The 23,011-nt window shown below is 43.9% G+C and overlaps 1 protein-coding gene across 5 annotated transcripts in view; it reads right to left on the reverse strand.

The window, feature by feature from the left end:
- Positions 1-1,684: 1,684 nt before the first annotated feature.
- DNAJC4 (DnaJ heat shock protein family (Hsp40) member C4) overlaps positions 1,685-23,011 on the reverse strand; it is a 417,545-nt gene continuing 396,218 nt past the window's right edge. For all 5 annotated transcript variants that reach the window (XM_078660559.1, XM_078660556.1, XM_078660557.1 and 2 more), the window contains one exon: positions 1,685-1,995. In XM_078660559.1, the coding sequence (XP_078516685.1) occupies positions 1,893-1,995 (103 nt within the window). In that variant the 3' untranslated portion in view covers positions 1,685-1,892. The remainder of the gene's footprint in view (positions 1,996-23,011) is intronic.

Consider the following 23,011-nt stretch of genomic DNA (forward strand, 5'->3'; position numbering starts at 1 on the left):
TATATATATATATATATTACCAACAAATTGTCCTGTCGCAGAGGGAGCGCTGTTTGTCGGTGCCCACGTCGAGACCAGGACAGTGTCTCGTATTGATTCCACACAAAAGAAATCGTGGCACTCCTCTTGATAATTCAAAAGATTTTATTCAGAGTGTGCAAACCTACGCGTTTCGAACCGTAGTTCCTGATCACAGTGGTGTTGTAACAACACCACCGTGATCAGGAACTACTGAATTATCAAGAGGAGTGCCACGATTTCTTTTGTGTGGAATATATATATATATATATAACGCTGGATCCTGACCACCAAGAGGTGACGGAAACAACATATATATATAAATAAATATATATATATATATATATATATATATATATATATATATATATATTGTTGGGTATGTGTTGCTTTTTAACTTTCTTGGTGTTCAATATTTGCGTTTGAATGTTTGCTTAGTTGATATGTTTGTGTGTGTTTTGTTTACTGTATTGCTTGGTGTGTTTACCGCTTGGTGAATAATTGTTACTCAGTAAGCGTTTCTTGCTTAGCATTTGCTGAGCAGTGTGTGTGTAGTATGTGTCTATTGTTCACTGCTAGATGTTTGTTGCTTATTGTATGTTTGATAATCTGTATCTTTGTGATAGTGTGCATTCTTTAGTCAGTATGTATTTCTTACCCAATGAATGTTGTCAGTGTCTGTTGCTTAGTGTGTGTTTGTTGCTGCCTGGTGTGTGTTTATTGTTCATTGTGCTATTTGCACTATGTTTCTTTGTTAGTTACTATATGTAGCTCATTTGCACAGTATGCAGTTTGAATTTTTTTTAGAACAATGGTTGATTTGCGGGTGTTTATTGCTCACTGTATGGTGCGCAGTTCATTCAGCATTGTTTGTTGCTCATTGTAGGTTTCATTGGTCATCTGGTGTTGTACTGTCTTTATTGCTCTGTGCTCGATGTAATTTGCAAGTGGGTATATTTATGCTGGATTTTCTCTGTGTGGTTTTTTTCTCAGAGTTTATTTTAAGTACTCGGTCTATTGCTTGCCATTTATCTATGGGCACCGTTTGGTGTGTGTTGGTTAGTGTGTGTTACTACGTATTCTGTTCGTTTTTCGAAATTGGCTTTTTGCTCATTTAATGTGTTTCCAATAATTTAGCAATATTTGATTCTCTATCTAGACTTTTCTGTGTGTTTCTTTGCTGTTAAACATTTAGTAGTCTGTGGATGGTATTTGGTGTGTGCTTGATACTCGGGTAATGTTATTTGGTGTGTGTTTTCTGTAAAAAGTTGTTTTCCTCTTGTGTTTTTTATGCTACATTAGTTATCCAGCAATTGTTAACAGCTCAGTGTTCTTTTGCTAGTTTGTGTTGCTTGGCGTTTGCTTTCTGCTCATTGCAATTGTAGCTGAGTGATTATTTCCCAATGCTCGTGTCTGTTTCCGCTGCCTTTTACTTACTGGCTTTGTTGCATTAGGTGTGGTTTTGTTACTCAGAAATTGTTTGTTGTTTCATGTATGGCTGCTGTTAAATGTTGGTGCAGTGATATGTGTCCATGTGTTTCTGTGTGTTGGTTATTTTCCTGAGTGTTTGCTGATTGGAGCGTAGTTTGCATTTTCTTGGACTTGCACATTTTACAGGGCTTTTCAGAACATCCCTCATCCATTCAGGACACGAGAACTCGCCAAATGTTGCACCATTTGATGGTTTATTTACTTGACTGCTAAAAAGGTTGGCGTTGGCTATCTCCAGTCAGTAGGACCTACACAGATTTCTCGGAGTGGGGATGCACTGAAAAGTGTCCAGGATACACACTTCGGCTTTGCAAAGGGAGAGGTGGGCACTGAGGTAGTCTTCACGTCCTATGGCATCCTTTGCCTCTCATTTTATGAAGGTCCTATTTTGGTGGGTTCTCACTTGGAGGCTTTCTGCGATACTTCTCTGCAAACTGCGCATGTTTCTCAGCCAGAATCTCCTGCTGCTTCTTCAGGCCGTTGGTTCTAAGAAAGGGCAACAAGTAAAGAGAATGAACAAGCCTACACATGATAAGAGTCATAGGGTTGTGGGCAAACAATTGAGAGTGTGAGGCATGGGATACAATATATCAACACCCCTCCTCCTGTACCACAACATATAGGTCTACAGCATGACCTAAGTTCTAGTGGGAAAAAGTAGGGACTGGGGCATTAAGGAAAAAAACTAAAACACCGCCACCACCACCACAGCTTCATCATTAAATCATGCAAGAGGATCAGGACACTGAAGATTTGTCTAAACTAACCTACACACATTCTGGAGAATTTGGCTGAAGAAATAATCAAAACCCTAACACTCTCATGCGGTGCCTTAGTCATATGAAAAATAACTTTGCAACCACCATGCACCCTAAAATGTGCAGCAGAATCAGGCCACAGATCATTCATGCAGTCTCCACTAAGGATTTGTGTTAAGACTTAGTAGTTAAAATATTAACTCAATTGAAAGCAACATCCAAGGACTTGCTTGAATGTCGTGCTACAGGGTAATTATTCAGACTTTAAGCCTCCCGTCAGGGAGCTTTGGGCTTCACAACAATACCTCATATTGCATCGTCTGTAACATGTATGGCAGACCACTACAACACTAACTAGCCTCATCCCAACTCCATCAGATCCAAGTGACACCCAATATAAACAAAACACACCAAAAATATGGTTATGAAATGATGTCTCCAGTGTCCCTAAAACCAAAAAGTAGTATTGTGCACATCACTTACAGCTCTATGCTAGGAAGATACAATTAACTTGTGGAGGTCACTGGACCGCCATCTAGTAAAGCAACGTTTTCTTGGTTTGCATCTTCACATAACATGTGCATTTCTAGTTATTTAAATAACAGGAGGTATGTCCTCTTTACGCACATTGGTGTGTATCTTGTGTACTTTCTTGCACCTATTTTAGGCTATTCCATATTACTTCCAGGCCTCGATTGCGAGTGCCTTTGCAATTTATGGTCCTGTCAATACATCTGCTGCACATGTATTGCACCTGGTAATTACCTGGAGTGATAAAAACTGCACCTTTACATTTGCCCCCAATAAATGTTTTAACCTAGAACAACACTACTGGGTATGGGCTCCCAACAGCACAGCTTGCCACAAGCTAATAATAAACAATAGAAAATGCCAGTCCTGCTATTTAATTAGCTGCCCTATTTTTGGCTAAACATAAGAAATCAAACAAATGTTTAATTCGATCTAGAAGTATCGTTTTTTATTTAATTATATTTCAATCATTTATTCGATTTTTTTGTTTGGAAAATTAAATTTGACACACTTCAATTTTTTAAGACCTTATGTACAACAAAACAACAAATGACGGATTCGAATGTATATTTACACTTTAGAAAGTTAGACACAACATATCAACATGATTCCATTCACACAATCAGTCAAACCACTTTCACACCACAATATATACACATTATGTACAAACAAGAAAACATGTGAATTATTTCCAAATTGTAATCAGGTGGATTACAATAAAGCCAACAACATTTATGTTTTTACAAAACACCTCTTGATATTTTCACAGTTAGTGATTCTGTTTAGGCTTATAGAGTCTACGCGTTTCGAACTCATATGATTAATGAGTTCTCATCAGGACGTTAGTCTGTGGGAGAGAAAGGGAACATATATTGGTTTGCCATTCTTTCTAATACTACCCTGCCTTTTCCTACTACAAGCTGCTGCATCTTACCTCGCTGCCCCACCCCTATTCGCTTCTGCTTCTTTGAGCGTCTCAGCTCAGAATCAGAATGAAATAGATAAGTTAACACGCTTAAAGAAAAAACAAATTCGTACTGACCTGCATGGTCATTTTTTGCTCATTTAAGAGGTGGAACCATTCCTGGAGGACTACAGATTAAAAATGTCCCTGTAATTTTTACCGAAGACCCTATATATAAAAAGGGATTCAGTTACATCGAGACTAAATGTAGTCGCGATTTGATGGTGCTAACAATCGAAACAGCGCAAAGACTATCGAAGACACAATTAGAAGAAATCGAGGCTCTTGAAACAGCGATCTCCATAAACCAATTAATTACAGATGCTAAATCATTGTTAGAAAAAGTCCAGAAAGACATTGGTGAGTTTAAGGATTACACAATAAATCAGAAAACAGTACAATTCGAAAAAGACAAAAAAAACTTCAACCTAGAAAAAGTGTACCCTTTCCTTCAATCAGATTTTTATACGAAACCCGACTCCAGGAAATATTTACAAGAATATCAGGGGAGGTCATTTAATAAATTTCTAACGTTCTCGGATACATCATCATCCGGAAGTGGGAGTGAAGGTGACGACCCAACACCAAGGAGTAATAATAATAGTAGAGGAGGATTCCAACAGAACCAAGGGTTCCAACAGCAACAACAGGGAGCTTTTTTAGGCAGGGGCCAAACAAAACCACGCGGAAAAACACGTTTTGCCCCCCAACCATGGGAGATGTCGACAAGACGACACAATTACAAGAATTAGCCCCTTCACCAATATTCAACCTATCAAATAAAACCTTGACAACTGAGGAAGAGAGGGTCCTAAGAAAAGGACTAACTTTTGTTCCAACCAAACATACTGATTTTGTGAAACTCAAGACAGAGGTCATCGAATTCTGTAGGAAAATCAGACTCAAAACTTTTTTTGCAGAACAGATTTACCAACCGATGCTGGAAACTACAGGACTACGGAATAAACCCTCCTTTTGTCCACCAACAAGTAAAGTCCCAAAGGAAGTAGTAACATTCGAACGGACTATATTATCAGCAGTGATGGAAATGGAGACAAAGAAAAAACGTATCAAATACAATCTTTCCAAAGAGGAGTCACTGGCTTTAAATAATCTAAAATCAGACACTTCGGTCATTATAAAGCAGGCCGATAAAGGGGGATCTATTGTCATCTGGGACAAGGATTTATACATAAATGAAGTGAGTAGACAACTGAATGAAGAAACCTGCTATCGGAAGGTTAATAAAGACCCCACGCTGGAACTAAAAAACGAACTACACAAAATCATCGATGAGGGTTTTGAACAAGGATTCCTAGGCAAAAAAGAGTGTGATTATTTAAAAATAAAACATCCCAGGACACCCTTATTTTATGTATTGCCTAAAATACATAAAAATGAAAAAATACCCCCAGGACGCCCAATAGTGTCCGGGTGTGAATCCCTTTTGGAACCGATTTCTAAGTTTGTAGATTTCTTTTTGAAACCTTTTTTGTTGGAAGTAAAATCCTATGTACAAGACACCACGGATTTTATAAACAAACTTATGACAATCAAGTTTGACAAAAATTCCCAGGTAATGGTTACAATGGACATAACTTCATTATATACGCAAATCCCGCAAGATGAAGGCATCTATGTATTGGAAGCATTTTTGGAAGAAAGACAGAGACCACATTCAATACCAACCGAATTCATCTTAAAACTGGCAGAGTTCGCGTTGAAAAAGAATTATTTTAATTTCAATGGAGAATTTTTCTTCCAAACAGGGGGCGTGGCTATGGGATGCCCATTCGCCCCAGAACTAGCTATATTGTTCATGGCAAAATACGAGGAGACTTTTGTCTATAAGAACAACCCCTATGCACAGTGGATATCCGATTGGCATCGTTACATAGACGATATTCTTTTCATATGGTCTGGACCACAAGAGGAACTTAAAAAATTCCATGATTGGATTAACAACAGGGTGCCAACAATAAAATTCAGCATGGAATACTCAGTTGATAAAATGCCATTTCTAGATGTGGAAGTTTACCCTTCTGAGGGTGGTCTAATTACAACACTCCATAAAAAACCAACAGATAGAAACAGAGCTTTACATTTCCGAAGCAATCATCCACGCAGCTTAAAAGACAACCTCCCATATGGACAATATTTAAGGACAAGACGAAATTGCCATTGCAAAGAGGAATACTGGAGACATGCAAACAATCTCACAGCTAACCTATTGGAACGTGGATATCCGAAAAAAACTACTTAAACGGTCAGCAAAAAGAGCTTGGTGGACTCCACGGGACACCCTCTTGGAAAGAAGAGCAAGGAAAGATACAGACAGGTTGGTCTTTGTATCCACGTTCTGCCCTAATTCAAATGCCTTGAAAAAGGTAGTGAAACAAAACTGGCATTTACTCCGCAGTTTAGATCAATCCTTTAAGAACGAACCACTTTTTGCTTTCAAAAAGAATCATAGTGTTGCTAACCACTTGGTGAGAGCGGCATTACCCCAAAAGAAAAATCTGAATTTACGGACTATGTTGAATTTACCACCAATTCGGGGACATCATCGATGTGGAACATGTACATGTTGTGACTCCACGAAGGAGGGAACAGTGTTCACCCACAATCGAATTAGCTGGAAACATGACCGCTTTTCGAATTGCAAGTCGCGCTACGTGGTGTATGGAATTGTATGCCCCTGCAAACTGGCATATATTGGAAAAACAAACCAGGAAGTTCGACTCCGAATTCAACAACATAAATCAAGAATCTGTAACAATGTAGCAACAGCACCTCTCGTCAATCATTGGCGAGAAAAACAACACAAAGAGAATGATTTAAGTTGGACAGTCATTGCAAAAGTGGAAAATGATGCCAGGGGTGGAGATCTGGACGCAAAATTAACAAAAATGGAAGCGATGTTAATTGTGAAATTTAATACAGCTTTTTCGGGATTGAACGAGAGGTCAGAAATGTTCAAACTATAAATCATCATTATATGATATAGAACCTTCGGGTGATAAGGACAATGTCACTTCACATACCACCGCTCTAACGCACTTGATGCAACCCTATCCGAAAAACAACACAGACATTTGGACCCAAACAATAGTGCACACGTCACTAGGATCAAAAGAGGCACTCGTTGTGTATTTGGGAAAATAAAGGAATTACCACTGCAAGGTAGCCGGGACACAAACAACAACATACAGCTGCTAGGCATTTGGAATTTTAACATAAAGTTCCACAAGAATTTCAGTCGGAATCCCCATCGTCGCACGTCGAGAGGCAAATGGGTGTTAAAAAAGAACTTAACACACTTCCACCACAAAGATTTGGTGTTTACAGCACACATAGACCGTCGCATTTCAAATTGCTGAGATGATGAAAATTGATCCTCGCTGATGTATTCCGTTTAAAAGGGACCAACCCATGAAAGTCGACCGAAACTACACGTCCCATGATCCTTGGCGGACCCGGAAGCAGTAGAGATCGAGGACACCGATCAGAAACCGCGGAGAAAACTGCTCCACTTCGGCGCACCCTACGGAGGTAAGAGCTACCGCCCGGCACACCGAAGCAGTTACTATCACAAGTAGGGCACCACGCATGCCGTGTCTAATGAGTATCACTGATCCCCTTTCAGAACGTACGGCGCGGACCAGACTCCATGTTGCCACCCCGACTCAAGCACCCTAGGTAAGCACGTATGTGTTACCTCTTGGCCGATTCCAAGTTCCACCATGAACAGGAGGACTCACCCTCCCCTGTTTTTTTCCCATAGAACATAGGAATCTTCTCCCGGACCTCGTATCCTGACGTGGGACCCGGCAAACCACAATTTAAGTAAGTCCAGAGTGAGGTGTCTGTTTGGATGTGTTTGATGAAAACCGAATGCCTGCAATTGATTGTTTGCTATATGTTTTTTACAACAGGTGGTTGTCCTTTCCTTTGGACACTTTGACACCCCCCTAGGTCTCGAATTGATTGAGAGGTAAGATGCAGCAGCTTGTAGTAGGAAAAGGCAGGGTAGTATTAGAAAGAATGGCAAACCAATATATGTTCCCTTTCTCTCCCACAGACTAACGTCCTGATGAGAACTCATTAATCATATGAGTTCGAAACGCGTAGACTCTATAAGCCTAAACAGAATCACTAACTGTGAAAATATCAAGAGGTGTTTTGTAAAAACATAAATGTTGTTGGCTTTATTGTAATCCCCCTGATTACAATTTGGAAATAATTCACATGTTTTCTTGTTTGTACATAATGTGTATATATTGTGGTGTGAAAGTGGTTTGACTGATTGTGTGAATGGAATCATGTTGATATGTTGAGTCTAACTTTCTAAAGTGTAAATATACATTTGAATCCGTCATTTGTTGTTTTGTTGTACATAAGGTCTTAAAAAATTGAAGTGTGTCAAATTTAATTTTCCAAACAAAAAAATCGAATAAATGATTGAAATATAATTAAATAAAAAACGATACTTCTAGATCGGATTAAACATTTGTTTGATTTCTTATGTTTAGCCAAAAATAGGGCAGCTAATTAAATAGCAGCACTGGCATTTTCTATTGTTTATTGTTACCCAATAAATGTTGGCAAGTCAAACCTGCCTGTCACAATGTAATTGATTTGCATATGGCTGGGTCTGAAATGGGGTGGCAAAGTGATCTAACGAACGATGATGGATTCAACCTAGATCTGTGACTGGGGTGGGGGGGGGGAGGTCTGAAAAGATTCCATGCTCAACCCATCATCTCCTTGTGTTTGCATTGTTCGCCCTAAGTTGGCAGGGTATGCCCAGATGTGGGTCCCTTGCTCACTTTGCCACTGGATTCAAGCTAGCCTGTCTGATGAGGGGTCTTACCCCAAAACTGGTCCCAGCATGTTTGTTTATGGTCCAGGGAAGACTTGGCTTTGCAGTTCGGTCTGGACCGTTCTTATGAGGCACAGGGTCAAGACTGATTTGCATATGGCTGGGTCTAAACTGGGGTGGCGAAGTGAGCTAAAGAACGATGATGGATTCAATCCAGATCTGTGACTGGCGGTGAGTATGTGGAAAGAGTTCACGCTCTGCCCATCATTTCCTTGTGTTTGCTTTATTCGCCCTAAGTTGGCAGGGTATGCCCAGACGTGGGTCTCTTGCTCACTTCACCACTGCATTCAAGCTAGCCTGGCTGATGAGGGGTGTTACCCCGAAACCGGTCCCTGCATGCTTGTTTATGGTCCAGGGAAGACTTGGCTTTGTAGTACGGTCTGGACTGTTCCCATGAGGCACAGTGTCAAGACTGATTTGAATATGTCTGGGTCTGAACTGGGGTGGCGAAGTGAGCTAAACAATGATGATGGATTCAACCCAGATCTGTTTATGGGGGTGAGTGTCTGAAAAGTTTCCACACTCTGTCAATCATTTCCTTGTGTTTGCTTTATTCGCCCTAAGTTGGCAGGAAACGCCTAGATGTGGGCCCCTTCCTCACTTTGCCACTGGATTCAAGCTAGCCTGACTGATGAAGGGTGACATACCCGGAACCGGTCCCAGGATGCTTGTTTCCGGTCCAGGGAGGACCTGGCTCGGCAGTTCGGTCTGGACTGTTCCCTTGAGGCACAGGATCAAGACTGATTTGCACATGGCCGGGTCAAAACTGGGGTGGCGTAGTGGGCAAAAGAATGATGGATGTAACCCACATCTCTTGACTGGGGGAGAATGCTTGAATCATTCAACATTCCGTCCATCATTTGTTGCAGTTACACTTTTCGCCCTAAGTGGGATGGGTATGCCCAGACGTGGGTCCGTTGCTCTCTGTGTCACTGGATTCAAGCTAGCCTGGCTGATGAAGGGTGACATACCCTGAAACCGATCCCAGGATGCTTGTTTACAGTTCCGGGAGGAACTGGCTTGGCAGTTTGGTTTGGACTGGTCCCATGAGGCACAGGGTCAAGACTGATTTGTATATGGCTGGGTCCAAACTGGGGTGGCGTAGTGGGAAAAAGAACAATGGATTTAACCCAGATCTCTTGACTGGGGGAGAAGGTTTGAATCCTTTAGCATTCCGTCCATCATTTGTTGCAGTTACACATATCCTGAATACAGCATATCTTGAATAGACAGTAGAAGCGACGCCTAGGCGAGACCTAAAGAAAGGTTTCACCATGCCTGTCATAGCAGCCACTCGTAGTGGGTCTCAATTTATCTTACCTCATGCATATTAATGAGGTAGGTCGAAATGCGACCCACTACGAATCAGTATTTTGAGAACCAACATAGTAATACATAGGTCGGTTCTCAAAATACCAAAGGATTCATTAGAAGTCGTTGCACAAAGTGGGGCCACCTCTAACAAAGCCATTTTTGTACATTTAGGGAATCGCGAATTGTGACAAGTTATGTGTCCACAATTTCAAATTCCTTAAATGGAATCTTTGTACAAGAAGGCCTTGATTTGGTAGTAAAATATTAAGGTTTTGCGGACAGATTTTGGTCATAAACATTAATACATAAGCTAAAAAATGTGTATTTGTAAAGGATGCCCTTTGCACGCCCCTTCAAAATAAAATACCTATTCTGTATTTATCCTAAATCCCAAATTGTGATTCAGTAACATGTTACCGAATCACAATTTGGGTGTGATACATTTAAAAAAGTAATTTTGGGGTTGTAAAGGCCCTAACTTGACCTTTGTGACCGTACGATCGGTGATACAGCAGGCCTCTTGTTCCCAGAGATCGTTGTTTTGACTGAACATAAATAACCTGTCCAACCTGTGCTCGCACAGAGCGCTCCTACTCGCTGCTTCCGGGTGCTATTCTGTGACCAAGGTCACTCTCAGAGCATTAAAAGTCTCCCCCAGAGTCTACCAAAGACAGCATTAGATGGGCCAAAAGATCTGAACTCCAAGCCTGGCGCTCCAGCTTACACATTTGTTTTTTTTTTGGTATTTAAAAAGGCAGGCTTATCATTTAAAGTTATAGCTAAGAGGCTCAATGTCTAGATGTGACCAGAGAAGTCTGGACCTCTGCCCCAGTTCATACTGTGGTGTACTGGACTGTCTCAGTTATCTCAACTGCTGCGTTGTCACCAAACAACCACCCTAAAACTGACAAAAGTACATGAAATGTCCACTGCTGCTTTAAGAGTCGGCTCTGCTGCCTCGGGAAGGAGGAGCAATGTTTTTCTACACTATGGCTGTAACTCAGGTGGGCATGTGGAAGGTGGAGCTGCCTGCCCAATGTCACACTGCGAGTCGGTGGCACACTAGGACTAATGGCATATGGGAACTCTGGACTCACCTGGGGTCACTAAATTCACGTCACGGTGACGTTGGAGTAAGGGAAACAGGTAACAAGCCTGCCTGAGTTAACAAATGGACGGTGATGTGCGTTGTAGAGATGAGTCAGAGAGATTAGAGCGTGGGTCGAAGCTCTGCTTGTTATGTTATGTTATCTGGTATTTATAAAGCGTGCGGCTACTCCCAAGAGTGTCCCGGAGCTCAGAAAAAAGACCACATAACAGCATACAGAACATCCGCCCACAGCAAAATCCGGCAGATCCTAATGCTGAAAAAGCCATGTTTCAGGTTCCTCCTAAAAGTAAGGAGATCCTATATCTATATAAGAGAGAGAGGTAGGCCATTCCATAGCCGAGAGGCGACCGCTTGAAAGGATCTTCCCCCTACCAGGGATAGCAGGACCTTGGGAGTCGAGATCAAAAGCTGAGCAGAGGACCTCAAAGGTCCGCTGTGGTATATAAGGTTGAAATCTTTCCCTAAGCTAGGGGGCTGCAATCTTTTGAAAAGCTTTAAAAACTAAGACTAGAGCTTTAAAATGGATTCTTTTCCGCAGCGGAAGCCAATTTTGGGAAGACAGAGGATGAGCTGTGTGAGTCCTAGGTCCTGTCAAAAAGATGGCCCTGGCTGACACATTCTGGATCACCTGCTGTCGGCCAAGTAAGTACTCCGATAGGCCCAAATACAGGAAGTTAACATAGTCCAGTCTCAACACCACCAGGGCCTGAACTACTGTTTTCCTGTGGGAGACTGGAAGCAGGGGAGAAAGTTCCTCAACATTCTCATCACCCCAAAACAGGCCCCTGCCACCAATTGGACTTGCGCCTTCATGGAAAGGGCAACATCCAATTTGACCCCCAGATTTTTCACGATGGTAACTGAAGACAAGGGGGGACATGTCCTGCGGCCACCAGGTATGCCATGCTTCATATGGACGCGAACCGAAGAAAATGATCTCTGACTTTTTAGAGTTACACTTCAATTGATTTTGTCTGAGCCAGGAGAAAACCTTCGGAGAGGCAGGTGTTAATCATGTTACCATTGAATTTGGCACCCTTCTCGCACGTGAACAACAGTTGAGTGTCGTCCGCATACAACACTATTTTGGCACCATATTTCTCGGCGAGAAGTGCCATATAGAAGTTGAACAATGTTGGGCTCAAAATTGAGCCCTGTGGAACCCGAACATTTAAGGGAGGAATTACTGCGGCGAAAGGAGGTGACCAGATTATTTGTGAGTGGTTATTTAAGAAGGACGTAAACCATTTCAATACCGTGACTCGGATCCTGCCCTCCTTGAGTCTTTGCAGTAATCTAATGTGGGGCATGGTATCGAAGGCAGGGGAAAGGTCCAACAACACCAAGACCGCATTACCACCTCTATCCAATGTGGCTTTTATTGTTTCATCAACTTCTAACAGGGACGTTTCCATGCTGAAATTGTCTCTGAAACCCGACTGGCTCGGGTGCAGGAGATGATTGGCCTGCACGTACTTCGTGGTGACTTCATTAACATATTCTTCCAAGACCTTGGCGAAGAAAGACAGGAGGGATATAGGCCTGTAGTTACTGGCGACCTCAGGGTCTGCCGTAGGTTTCTTTAGGAGCTAGAGAATTTTGGCATGTTTCCAAGTTTGCAGCATGTGCCCCTCCCGCAGTGCGGTGTTCAGAAACAAGTTAACTACAGGGTTGATCGCTTCTGCAATGGAAGACGGTACTTTTGCTGGACATGGTCCGATGGTGAGCCAGACTTAAGAGTTTTCATGAGTGCCAGGGATTGCTCCAAGGTAATCACAGGGAACTGCACGCGGGAGAAATCGATGTGGTTTTTTTGTAAAACATTTTATTGGCATTTGAAATAGATTACATATATCACATCTATCATTGCCGTTGGTGTTGGCTTACAAATGAAATCGCACAAGCGAACCCTATGTAGACATAAGAGTTTATAATTCCAGGGCTTTTAGATCTTCCGCTCAGTCTTTTGATTGGTGACAGCTCTTAGAGGCCTATGTCTAGTTATAGTTAACGTTCATGCAGGCTGATCGCCATGCCTTGCTGGGGATGTGAGGTGTATTTTCCCCCCTTGCACATTATCGTAGGGGTTATGGGGTGACAGACGTATTCTAACCTTGAACAAACTTGGGGTATAGAACTGGGATGCACTGTGTCATATGCTATAATCACGCGTAGTTGATCTCCTGAGAGTTGCACTATTGCGGGGTGTCGTGTTGGAATTGCGCAGATGCGAGGGGGAAGGGGATCGCTGGAAACTGCCTATGTGAGGGTGTGATGATGGGTAGTTGGTGGCCAGTAGTTGTGACCTGTCGGGTGTCTGGGCCCTTTGTACGTCCACCTGGGTAGCCGCAGGGGCTATAGGAGCTCTGGGAGAACCGATCATCCGTGGTCCTGCCACTGTTAGTGTTTCTTGTGTAAAGGAGTGGAGTAACATGGCGCAGGGCATGGAGATTGGACGTTTGCGGGCTCCCTGGACTACTTCTGCTCGAAGAGGTAGAAATCGATGTTGCCGCAAACGTCAGGGGGAGGACCGATAGCTGCCTTTTGTTCTGGCAGCTGAGCTTCGAAAGAATTCTGGATGTTTAGAATTTTATCATGGAAATAACAGGCCATACGCCTGGTCCAGTCGCGAGTGGGAACAAATGGGCAACTAATAGTAGAGGGCGAGGAGAAACTCTTTACAATATTAAAAAGTTCTCTACTTTTATTGGCCGGCCTGATTAATTTTTGTAGAGAAGAAAAGTTTCTTTCCCTCGCGGACTTTCCTATAATGGTCTTTCAACGCCTGATTATAGATGGATTTGCCAGTGAGTCTATAATTCCTCCGCAAACACTCTTTCAAGGTGTTTACACACACTTTTGCTTTTTTTTTGTGCTTCCATAAACCAAGGGCAGAAACTTGGGTAGATTTAGCTGCCTTCGTGGTGGGGGGGCAAGTTAAAGGGCCCGGAGTTGTAACTAATGCTCTAGGGAATGCACATCCAGCTTGAGATTGCCACAGGTGGAGAGGGGGGCGGCTCAGAGAACACTGTATTGCCTCTGGCAAGATCAAATAGAAGGGCCTAAAAGTGCTGCTAGCAAGGGGTTTACCATGTAATTGAGGCTTGTCTGGTTCTCAACATACTTTGAAGCCTATCAAATAGTTGTCCGACCAGGTTAAAGCAAGGGGGGCATCTATTTCAATCCGGTTTGATCAAAAAGCCTGGTCCAGTGTGTGCCCTTTATCATGGGTGGGGAGACGGACATACGGGGTTAGATTGAGAATGTCAAGGGATTCACACAGTCTCATAGTCTCAGGTTCCAAGGAGTTATACATATGGATATTAAAATCGCCAAGGACCAGGCAATGGCTGTATTTGGCAGCTATGGGAGAGATCGAGTGGCTAATAAACTCCAAAAATGTCACTGCCGGTCCAGTGGGGTGGTAGATTACTGTCCCCATGATGGACTGATGGGCCAAGATGGTCAGAAGGAAGCCCAGGCTCTCTGCCCCCTTCATCTCCATGATCGGTAAAGACACACAGCTGAGGGGGCTCCTAAAGATTAAAGCTACACCACCACCTCTCCCCGTGGGGCGATCCTTCCTCAGCATCTGATAGCCCGAGGGAATCGGGTTGGCAATGGTGGGGTTAGAGGCTTCAGTTAGCCATGTTTCAGTTAGAAACACAAAATAGGGGGTGGTATCAGCTAACAGATCATAGACTTGGAGCTCATGTTTTTTTGCAGAGTGTGTGTTCAGTAGGAAGGACTTCAGGTAGTTATCTACACCTCCCTGTTGAATTCTATGTGAGCCCGTGTCAGGTTTTACATCATCCTCTCCAAGATTGGGGGAAGCTACCCAATTACCATATTTGCACCCGGGAGAGGCATTACTCCACTGCCTATGGAGGTGAGGTCTGCAGGTCATACAACTATCGATGTCCAAGAGGCAATCTCCACCATACCTGATCATATTGGGCTGCTCTGGCGTAAAACCGGAAGCATTCCCAGCCCCGGCTGCCTCCGGGACGCTGATGGGCGCAGACAGGCTTGCCTTAGGCGTGCCTTCAGCGCGCTAGCGGCGCGCTCGCGCAGCGTCCCGTTTTAATGTGTCCAGCGTGCAACAACTAGACCGTGTTGAAGAAAGATGGCGGTGTCGGTCAAAAAGCCACTCAGAATCAGTGTTGCAAAATACATATGTATATCCATATAAATTCATATGTATGCACTCACACTAGCATGAGGCCCAGAGCTCCAAAGGGCTTCGAATTTGACCTTGCCTGGACAAGCTTCCAGCAGCTATTCTGAATCAGCCTTAGAGGTCACTTTCCTTGTCCTGACGTAATCATAAGTTTCCTTTTCTAGTTGTGCAAGTTGCTTACACAGTGCCAAGCCAGCCTTTCTGGTCTGTCCATATCTGGCTGTTTATAATTTGCATGGTGCAGACATTGCACATCCATGTCAGCCATATTTGGCTTGGTGCCTTATTCTAGTTCTGCTGACATGGCATTTCTAACTGTATATAGCACCTAGAAACCTGTCGCTCTGGGAAGCAGCAGTCTGAGAGCCCCTAAGGCTGGAGATCTCACTTCTTCCTTGTTAATTAGCAATGATGCATGCATTTGTACCAATAAATAAAGTTCACTCTGTTTCTGAGCAATCTTGCTATGTCTGGTGAGTTTCATTCATTGGCTCCTGGGAGGGTGCCAGTATTTCCCCATCAATAAGGGTTCGATTACCCCTCCCTCTCCAGTCAAAATTCACAGTTTCAAATTCACACACTTTAAAAATTAAACAGCAGAGTTGATTAGAATATAGATTAAAAAGTGATTAAAAAGATTCAGGTCATGTGCAAAGTTAGCAGCGAAATTCGACCCGGTCTCGTGCCGTCTACCGCCTCCAGGCCGTGCTCTGACTCCCCGGACCCTCCAGAGTATAGGGCAGTCTCTCGGGGGGGCTTTGCAAATGTCACCCGAGGCTAGAGAGGGATGGCAGAGGGAGTTGAGCCTGCCCCGCCCGGAGTCCCCAATACCGTCGATGTAACAAATCCGAGCGCTTACTGCGGGTTGGATTGTTCAAGGAAGGTCCTGACATGACAGGACAGGAGGCAGTGCTGTGCCCTTCGGGCGGGGGGCTTCTCTTCGCTTGTGGTACAAAGGTTCTCCGTAGAGGCGGCGCGCCTGCGGACACTTCGTGTTTGCGACGGCAGTGCTCTCTGTGAGCCCATCTGGCACCCCGTCAGCAACTTAGTCAGTAGTAGGAGGAAAGCAAAACAAGTCAAGGGCCCTTTTGCACAGAGTACGCCAGCATTCCTGCTAAAAGGGAAGAATGTGCCTTTTCGCTTTTGCACGCTTTCCCCTCGTCTTATTGCATAATTGCCAGCCGCTCGAGTATCGATCGAGCCTGCATCTCATTAGCTCCTGCACACAAAGGACGAGGCCGGATGTAGCCACACTTAGAGTTGGTCACAGGAAGCCCCCTGTCTTTTTAATGCTCTGTCTCTACACACTTATGTCAGCCCAGAGCCAATCACGAAGACGCAGCTTTTACCAAAGATCTCACGTTTCTCAGGACCATGTGTGAGAAGCTCTTTCAATACAAGTTTTTGCTTTTCATTGTCAGACTTTCTGATGTTATAGTAGAAAGAACAGGAGAAAAAAGTTGCAGAATGCAAGCATATCGGGACCAAATGAGGCACTCATGCATGGCCCTGGAAACCTGAGAGTGAGAGCCCTGATTTACCAAAAAGCGAAGCAAATCAGAGCCCACCCTGCTTGACTACTTTCAGAACTACTCCGAACTTTGGTGTGGCACCTGCTGGGTGTTGCTGTGTGTGAATGTGCTGTGCATCACATTCGTCTCAGTCGAAAAATCAAATATCCACACATTCTTAAAACTAAAAAGTAAAAGAAAAGTATAGCAAATTATGCTACCTTCATTCAAAAGAGCTTGCAATATGAAAGGACCCGTATTTTGAATCGACTATATTAACGTCCAAACCACAACTAATAAGCTTTGGCAAGCTGATCATAGAGTAGTGGCTCCAATTTTGCCCAACCAACAGCTCACTACAAAGTACAAACCCCACCCCCTACAACAGCCCTAACACATGCAACAACCCTACCAGGATGCAATCTTTAAACTTTTCCATCTGTTCATGGAATATCGCAGGAGTTGATAGGCCTGCTCCAGTGGCAACAACTTCTCGCATTTTTAAACAACTAGCAAGTGATTTGTCTTCAGGAATCTTGGAAGAATTGTGGCGGAGGCAAGATGGCGGTTTGACCTAAACCGCTAGCAGCAGCAGCGTACCTGAGCTCCAGAAACCCGTTGGATCACCATGATTTCTACCGCGATTTCGGCGTTTTTTTCATTTATGGAATAATCTCTTAGGGGCTGATTAGGATGGCGGTTTTTCCGCATCCTCCGGGCCGGCGGAAGTGTCCGCCGGCCTGGAGGATGCGGAAAAACCGCGGCGGAGACTCCAAAGACCCACCGCCAAATTAGGATGGCTGGTGGGTCTGATAATCTGTCCGCCGCTTTTCCGCCGCGGTCGGAAGGCGACCGCGGCGGAAAAGCACTAACATGTCTGGTGGTGTCTATCAGACACCGCCAGGCATATTAGGATGTCTGAAAATATATGCTTTTCCGCGGCGGCTTTACCGCCGTGGAAAAGCATACGGACCTTCACTTCGGGGGCCCGTTGCGGGCCCCCTGGGTGAAGGTGGGGTGGGGGGTGCACATGGGGGGTACCTATGGTACCCCCCTGCATTTGCGTGCACAATGCAGCAGGCACCGCGCGGTGCCTGCCGCTTTGTGCACGCAAATGCTGTGCATGGATTTTTTACATTGCGGCGGGTGCAGCTTGAAGCTGCACCCGCCGCAATGTTAGAGATAGAGGATGTGACCGCCACCCTGGCGGTCACATCCTAATTTGATCGGAGGGAACGCCGCAGCCCATGCGGACGTTCCCTCCTCCTCAGGGGTTGCGGACGGACTCAAGTCCGTCCGCGATCCTAATCGACCCCTTACTACGGAAGAATTTCCTCACTCTCCTCGGCACAAGCTACTGCTCCGTTAAGTTTTAACGCAAAAAAAAAAAAACGTACCTAAGTTTCAGCAAACGGATCGGCTGCTGACAAATAATTCAAAAGTACTATGCTAAACGAGCCCCTGAAGGACTCTTCAATCTGCGTGTTTTGCGCGGCAGTGACACAGCAGAGTTCTTTTGTTACCTGTCTTAAACACACCTGTTTCAAATCCCTCGGCATTGCTCTACCTTCAAACACGCTCTGGGCTCACCTCGTCTCCTGCACGCTAGCTAGCCCAGTGAATGCTCAGGAAACCTTTCTCATCTGTTGTTTGCCTGCTCCAGCCCAGCCAGAATCGGCAACGCGTGGAGAGATATTGCAAGACTCGTTCTTTACTAACTTTGATCAGAAAAGATCCGATATGCCCCCAAAGACGGCCTCAGCGGCCTCCTCGGCTGCCGCTCGTGCAAGGCTCGCTAAGGCAGCACGAACAGTCAGGGAAGAATCGGAACGGATTCGAAAGAAAGGAGCTGGATCTGAATGTGCTTCTGCTTCAGCTGGGCGGTGCAAGGGCAAAACAAAGAAGCCTTTACCTTCGGAGGGATCCCCGAGACACGAGGCTCTTGCTGTCAGAAGGAAACTGACCCCCCTAACCCAGCCTTCTCCAGGGGGATCAGTTATTGAACGACTGAGGCGCAAACAAGGTTCTCTTAACATGAATCTATCAATTACACCTATCGGGAATGAGCCCTTGAATGATAATTCGCCTTTTCAACAGGTAACAGCAGCTCAGCTCTCCACCTCACCACCTCAACCTCCTCTACCGATTACACAAACTGTGAGTACTGGCTCTGTTCCTTTGACTGTGATGAGTGTGACTAATACCGCTAGGAACGAACTGGGGGGTTCCTCTAACTCTCTAAGATTGGAGCCGAACAAGCAAAATGAACAAGACGTTGTGGAGCTCTGTATGTCTTTTTCAGGTGAAAGTGCCAATATCTTGGGGGGAGAGCTTCTAGATGAGCCAGTCACTCAAGATAAGGGCCAAGTCTCGACACATTCAGAGGATATAAACATCTCTATGCCAGTTCTTACATCAACGAATTCTAACACGAGCACTGTACTAATTAATCCCAGCTCGCTAAAAATAGCTCTAGAGCCCTCTCTACCCCCTGCTATCCCTGATCTTGAGACACCAGCCACCGTAGTGCAAGATGTACGTATAACCACAGACGGGGATAAAGAACCTTCTGAATTCTACTCATTTTCTGATGAAGCAGGGGTTGAGATTGAAACGGATGGTTCACTAGAACTCGACTCTGAATCAGACCCTGAGCTCTCTTCTGATTTAGAGGAGGGACAGGAATCAGAATACATTTGTAGCTCTTCTGAAGGCACCAATGAAGATCACTCTCAAACTAAACCTAATACTGTCCTCACAAAACCAGGTGCTAACTCCAGACCGCTACTTAGATGCTCAGAGGGTCACCGTCCTCCACCGAAGCTGTCTCTCTCCCCTGCTCATGACTCTCATCATCCTGAGTCCCACGAGCTCTCTTCGACGGCAGCAGTGGAGACTATTTTGAAAGCAATTTCAGCCCATAGAGAAGAGACCACCCTTGAAAGCAAAAAATCTAGAGCTGCACTACGTAAGGTCCAGGGGGTTGTCAGAAAGCTTACTAAGACCTGTACTGCATTTGGAGAGAGAGTAACCGAGATTGAATCGAGAGTGCTCTCTAACGAGAAGGAGGTGATGGCTAACACTGAAAAAATCAAATTACAAGATGCTGAACTATCAGACATGAAATGGAAGCTCGAGGATTTCGAGAATCGACAACGCCGCAGCAATTTACGCATTTTGGGAGTTCCCGAAAAAATTGAGGGCGAGAACATCCGGTCATTTGTAGTGCAGTTGTTTAGAGACACAATGCCTGAACTTAAGGACTGGAACTTAGACCTGGAGATACAACGTGCACATCGAGTTCCTTTTAAAATACCCTCTAAACCTGGTGCCTACCCGCGTGCCATCTTAGTTTATTTTGGGAATTTTTTGTTGCGGCAGATTATTGCAGAGAAAGCTAGACCGGATCGCAAATTGAAGTTTAAAGATTGTTCTTTTTTTACTAGGCCTGATTTCTGTCATGCTACTGTAGAGCGAAGATGGCGTTTACGCTCATTGATGAAGCCTTTTCAGGATAAAGGAGCCCAAGCCTATCTGAACAATCCTGCCAAATTAAAAATTATACATGCTGGGCAGACTGTCTTTTTTACCTCAGAGATTAAGGCCAAAGCTTACCTAGATGGGATACAGTAATAGATTAGAGCATTGCAACCTTAAGATCTCCATCTCGTTTGAGTTGTTAGTTTTCAATGTTATACTAGGTTTGTTCCCTGTCTATGTGATCCTGTTTGGATTCTACATAGTATGTTAACATTAAGTCGTAGCTCAGGTATCGCTCTGCTCCTCATCACCCAGACTCTGGTTGAGTCTGAATGCCTCTTGTTTTGGGGGGGTGTTGGGTAGGGAGGGTAGGGGTGGGGGGGGGGTTCTGAGGGGGGTGCATTAAAAACAAAAACAAATGAACCAGGCCAGATAAAAGGATGCACAGTTTCTATGAACTATTATAAAATAAATTCTAAACAGAAGAAGATGCCGAGAGATAGTTTCTATAATCAAATATGCATAGGTATTACACGTCATCAAACACACAGCTTTGACAATGGGTAAGCTTACGGTCCAAACATTGAATGTAGGGGGGCTACTGACTACCAGTAAACGTTCTCTTTTGGCTGAACTTGTCTGATTACCCTGTTGATGTCCTATGTCTTCAGGAGACGCATATACCCTGGGTTAAAAGATCTTTGCTGAGATTAAGAGGCTACAATGTTTTAACAACTTCATCACAAACTTCAAATATAAGGGGTGTAGCGATTCTGGCAAAATCTCATCTTGGGATAGCAGTTCGGCATATGTCAGATTCCCATGGTAGGTGGGCGGTGGCTAAACTGGCCTCGGGAATTTCAATTTGCACTATCTATGGTTCTAATCAAGACGACCCAGCTGTTCTTGACTTTCTAGAGACAGAGCTCCCAACTTGGCAAGGCCCACTTATCATCTGTGGGGATCTCAACATATCTCTTAAAGTACAACATGATGTAACTCCATTTCAGCAGAGTTACACAGGTCGTAAACCCAAGGTTTTTAAGGCACTTGCCAGACTGACCAGTAGTTTAGGGTTAGTTGACTTTTGGTATCATTCTAATAAAGATGACCCTGGGTATACTTATTTCTCGCACCCCCATCAAAAACACGTCAGGATTGATTATTTCTTCGTATCACATGAATTTCTAGCACACTCTTCAATTAGCAAATATCCAAAAATTATTTCGGATCACAATTCCCTCATTTTCTTAACAAATATACCCGACCCCACCAGCCAACGCAGATCTTGGACATTTGACCGCAAACTGCTGGCTAATTCCCAATATATCTCTCATATAAAACTTTGGACTACGCAATTCTTTGAGGCTAATCGATTTAGCGCATCGAGGAATGCAGTATGGGATAGCTTTAAAGCCTCCCTTAGAGGTGAAACCATTAGCTTTCAGAATTATGCCAGAAAGCAGATACTTAAAGATTTTAATTTAAAGATGCAAGCTTTAGAGATTGCTGAGCAACAACATATCGTACAAATATCAAGAGGTTTGGATGCCAAACAGGAGATGTATCAGGTTATCGCCTTAAAAACAGATCTTAACTACAATCTTATCAGAACGCGGCCCAAACGTATAGAGTGCACAGAAAGGACGTTTATGAGAGTGGAGAAAAAGTCGGTCGACAATTAGCACTTCGCACTCGGCAGAAGATCACTTCTAAAAATATTACTTCTATTCAGGACAGCGGACAGGTTTATACCCAAACTGATGACATTGCCAAACAATTCCAATTATATTACCAGAAACTATATGCTGAAGATGCCAGGTATACTGAAAGCGACTCCTCTACTTATCTACATAATTTACTTAATTTTCCAAATGCTGGAAAACGTCTTGATGATGTTTCTCGTAGAGACCTAGAAAAAGAAATCACAATAGAGGAGGTGCTCACAGCCCTATCACTTATGGCTTCCGGCAAGGCTGCAGGCCCCGATAAAATTCCTATGGACTTATATAAAATCCTGTCTCACCAGCTAGGGCCGCTTCTCCATGATCTATTTTTAGGCATTCAATTCAACGGGATACCTCCCGAATCTTGGAACGAAGCTAATATTGTCGTCTTTCCAAAGAAAGGCAAACCTCCGGAACTAGTTACCTCTTACCGTCCAATTTCATTAATTAATTCGGACTCTAAATTATACGCTAAGGTGATGGCAGTCAGGTTGAGCAGGGTCATTGAACATTTGGTCTCCTCGTGGCAACATGGTTTCATCCCAGGGAAAGGTACCACCAACCATATTAATAGAGTTAATACTTTGTTTGATTCCATGTCTGCTACGGGCGGCCGGATGTCAATGATCCTGTTAGATGCCGAAAAGGCCTTTGACCGCGTTTCTTGGTCTTTTTTATGGGCGGTTATGTCTCACCTTAATTTTGGCCCCAAATTTATAAAATCAATTAAAAGCATGTATTACTCCCCTAAAGCTAAGATTCAACTACCCGGATCAGTTTCTGGTCAGATTAGTATATCTAGGGGCACTAGACAGGGGTGCCCTTGCTCCCCTATATTATTTGCATTATATATCAATCCTTTAATTTTAAAATGTTTGGAGTCTCGGTTAATTAAACCCGTGGTCTGTGGCCAATACCAAACAAAAGTATTGGCTTACGCAGACGATATAGCTATTATCACTCCTGATCCTTCTGAGGCTATTATCACCATTGAAAACCTTACCACCGAATATGGTAAATTCTTGGGGTATTCCCTTAATAAGG

This window comes from Lissotriton helveticus, chromosome 9 (assembly GCF_964261635.1).
Source record: "Lissotriton helveticus chromosome 9, aLisHel1.1, whole genome shotgun sequence".
Lineage (NCBI taxonomy): Eukaryota > Metazoa > Chordata > Amphibia > Caudata > Salamandridae > Lissotriton > Lissotriton helveticus.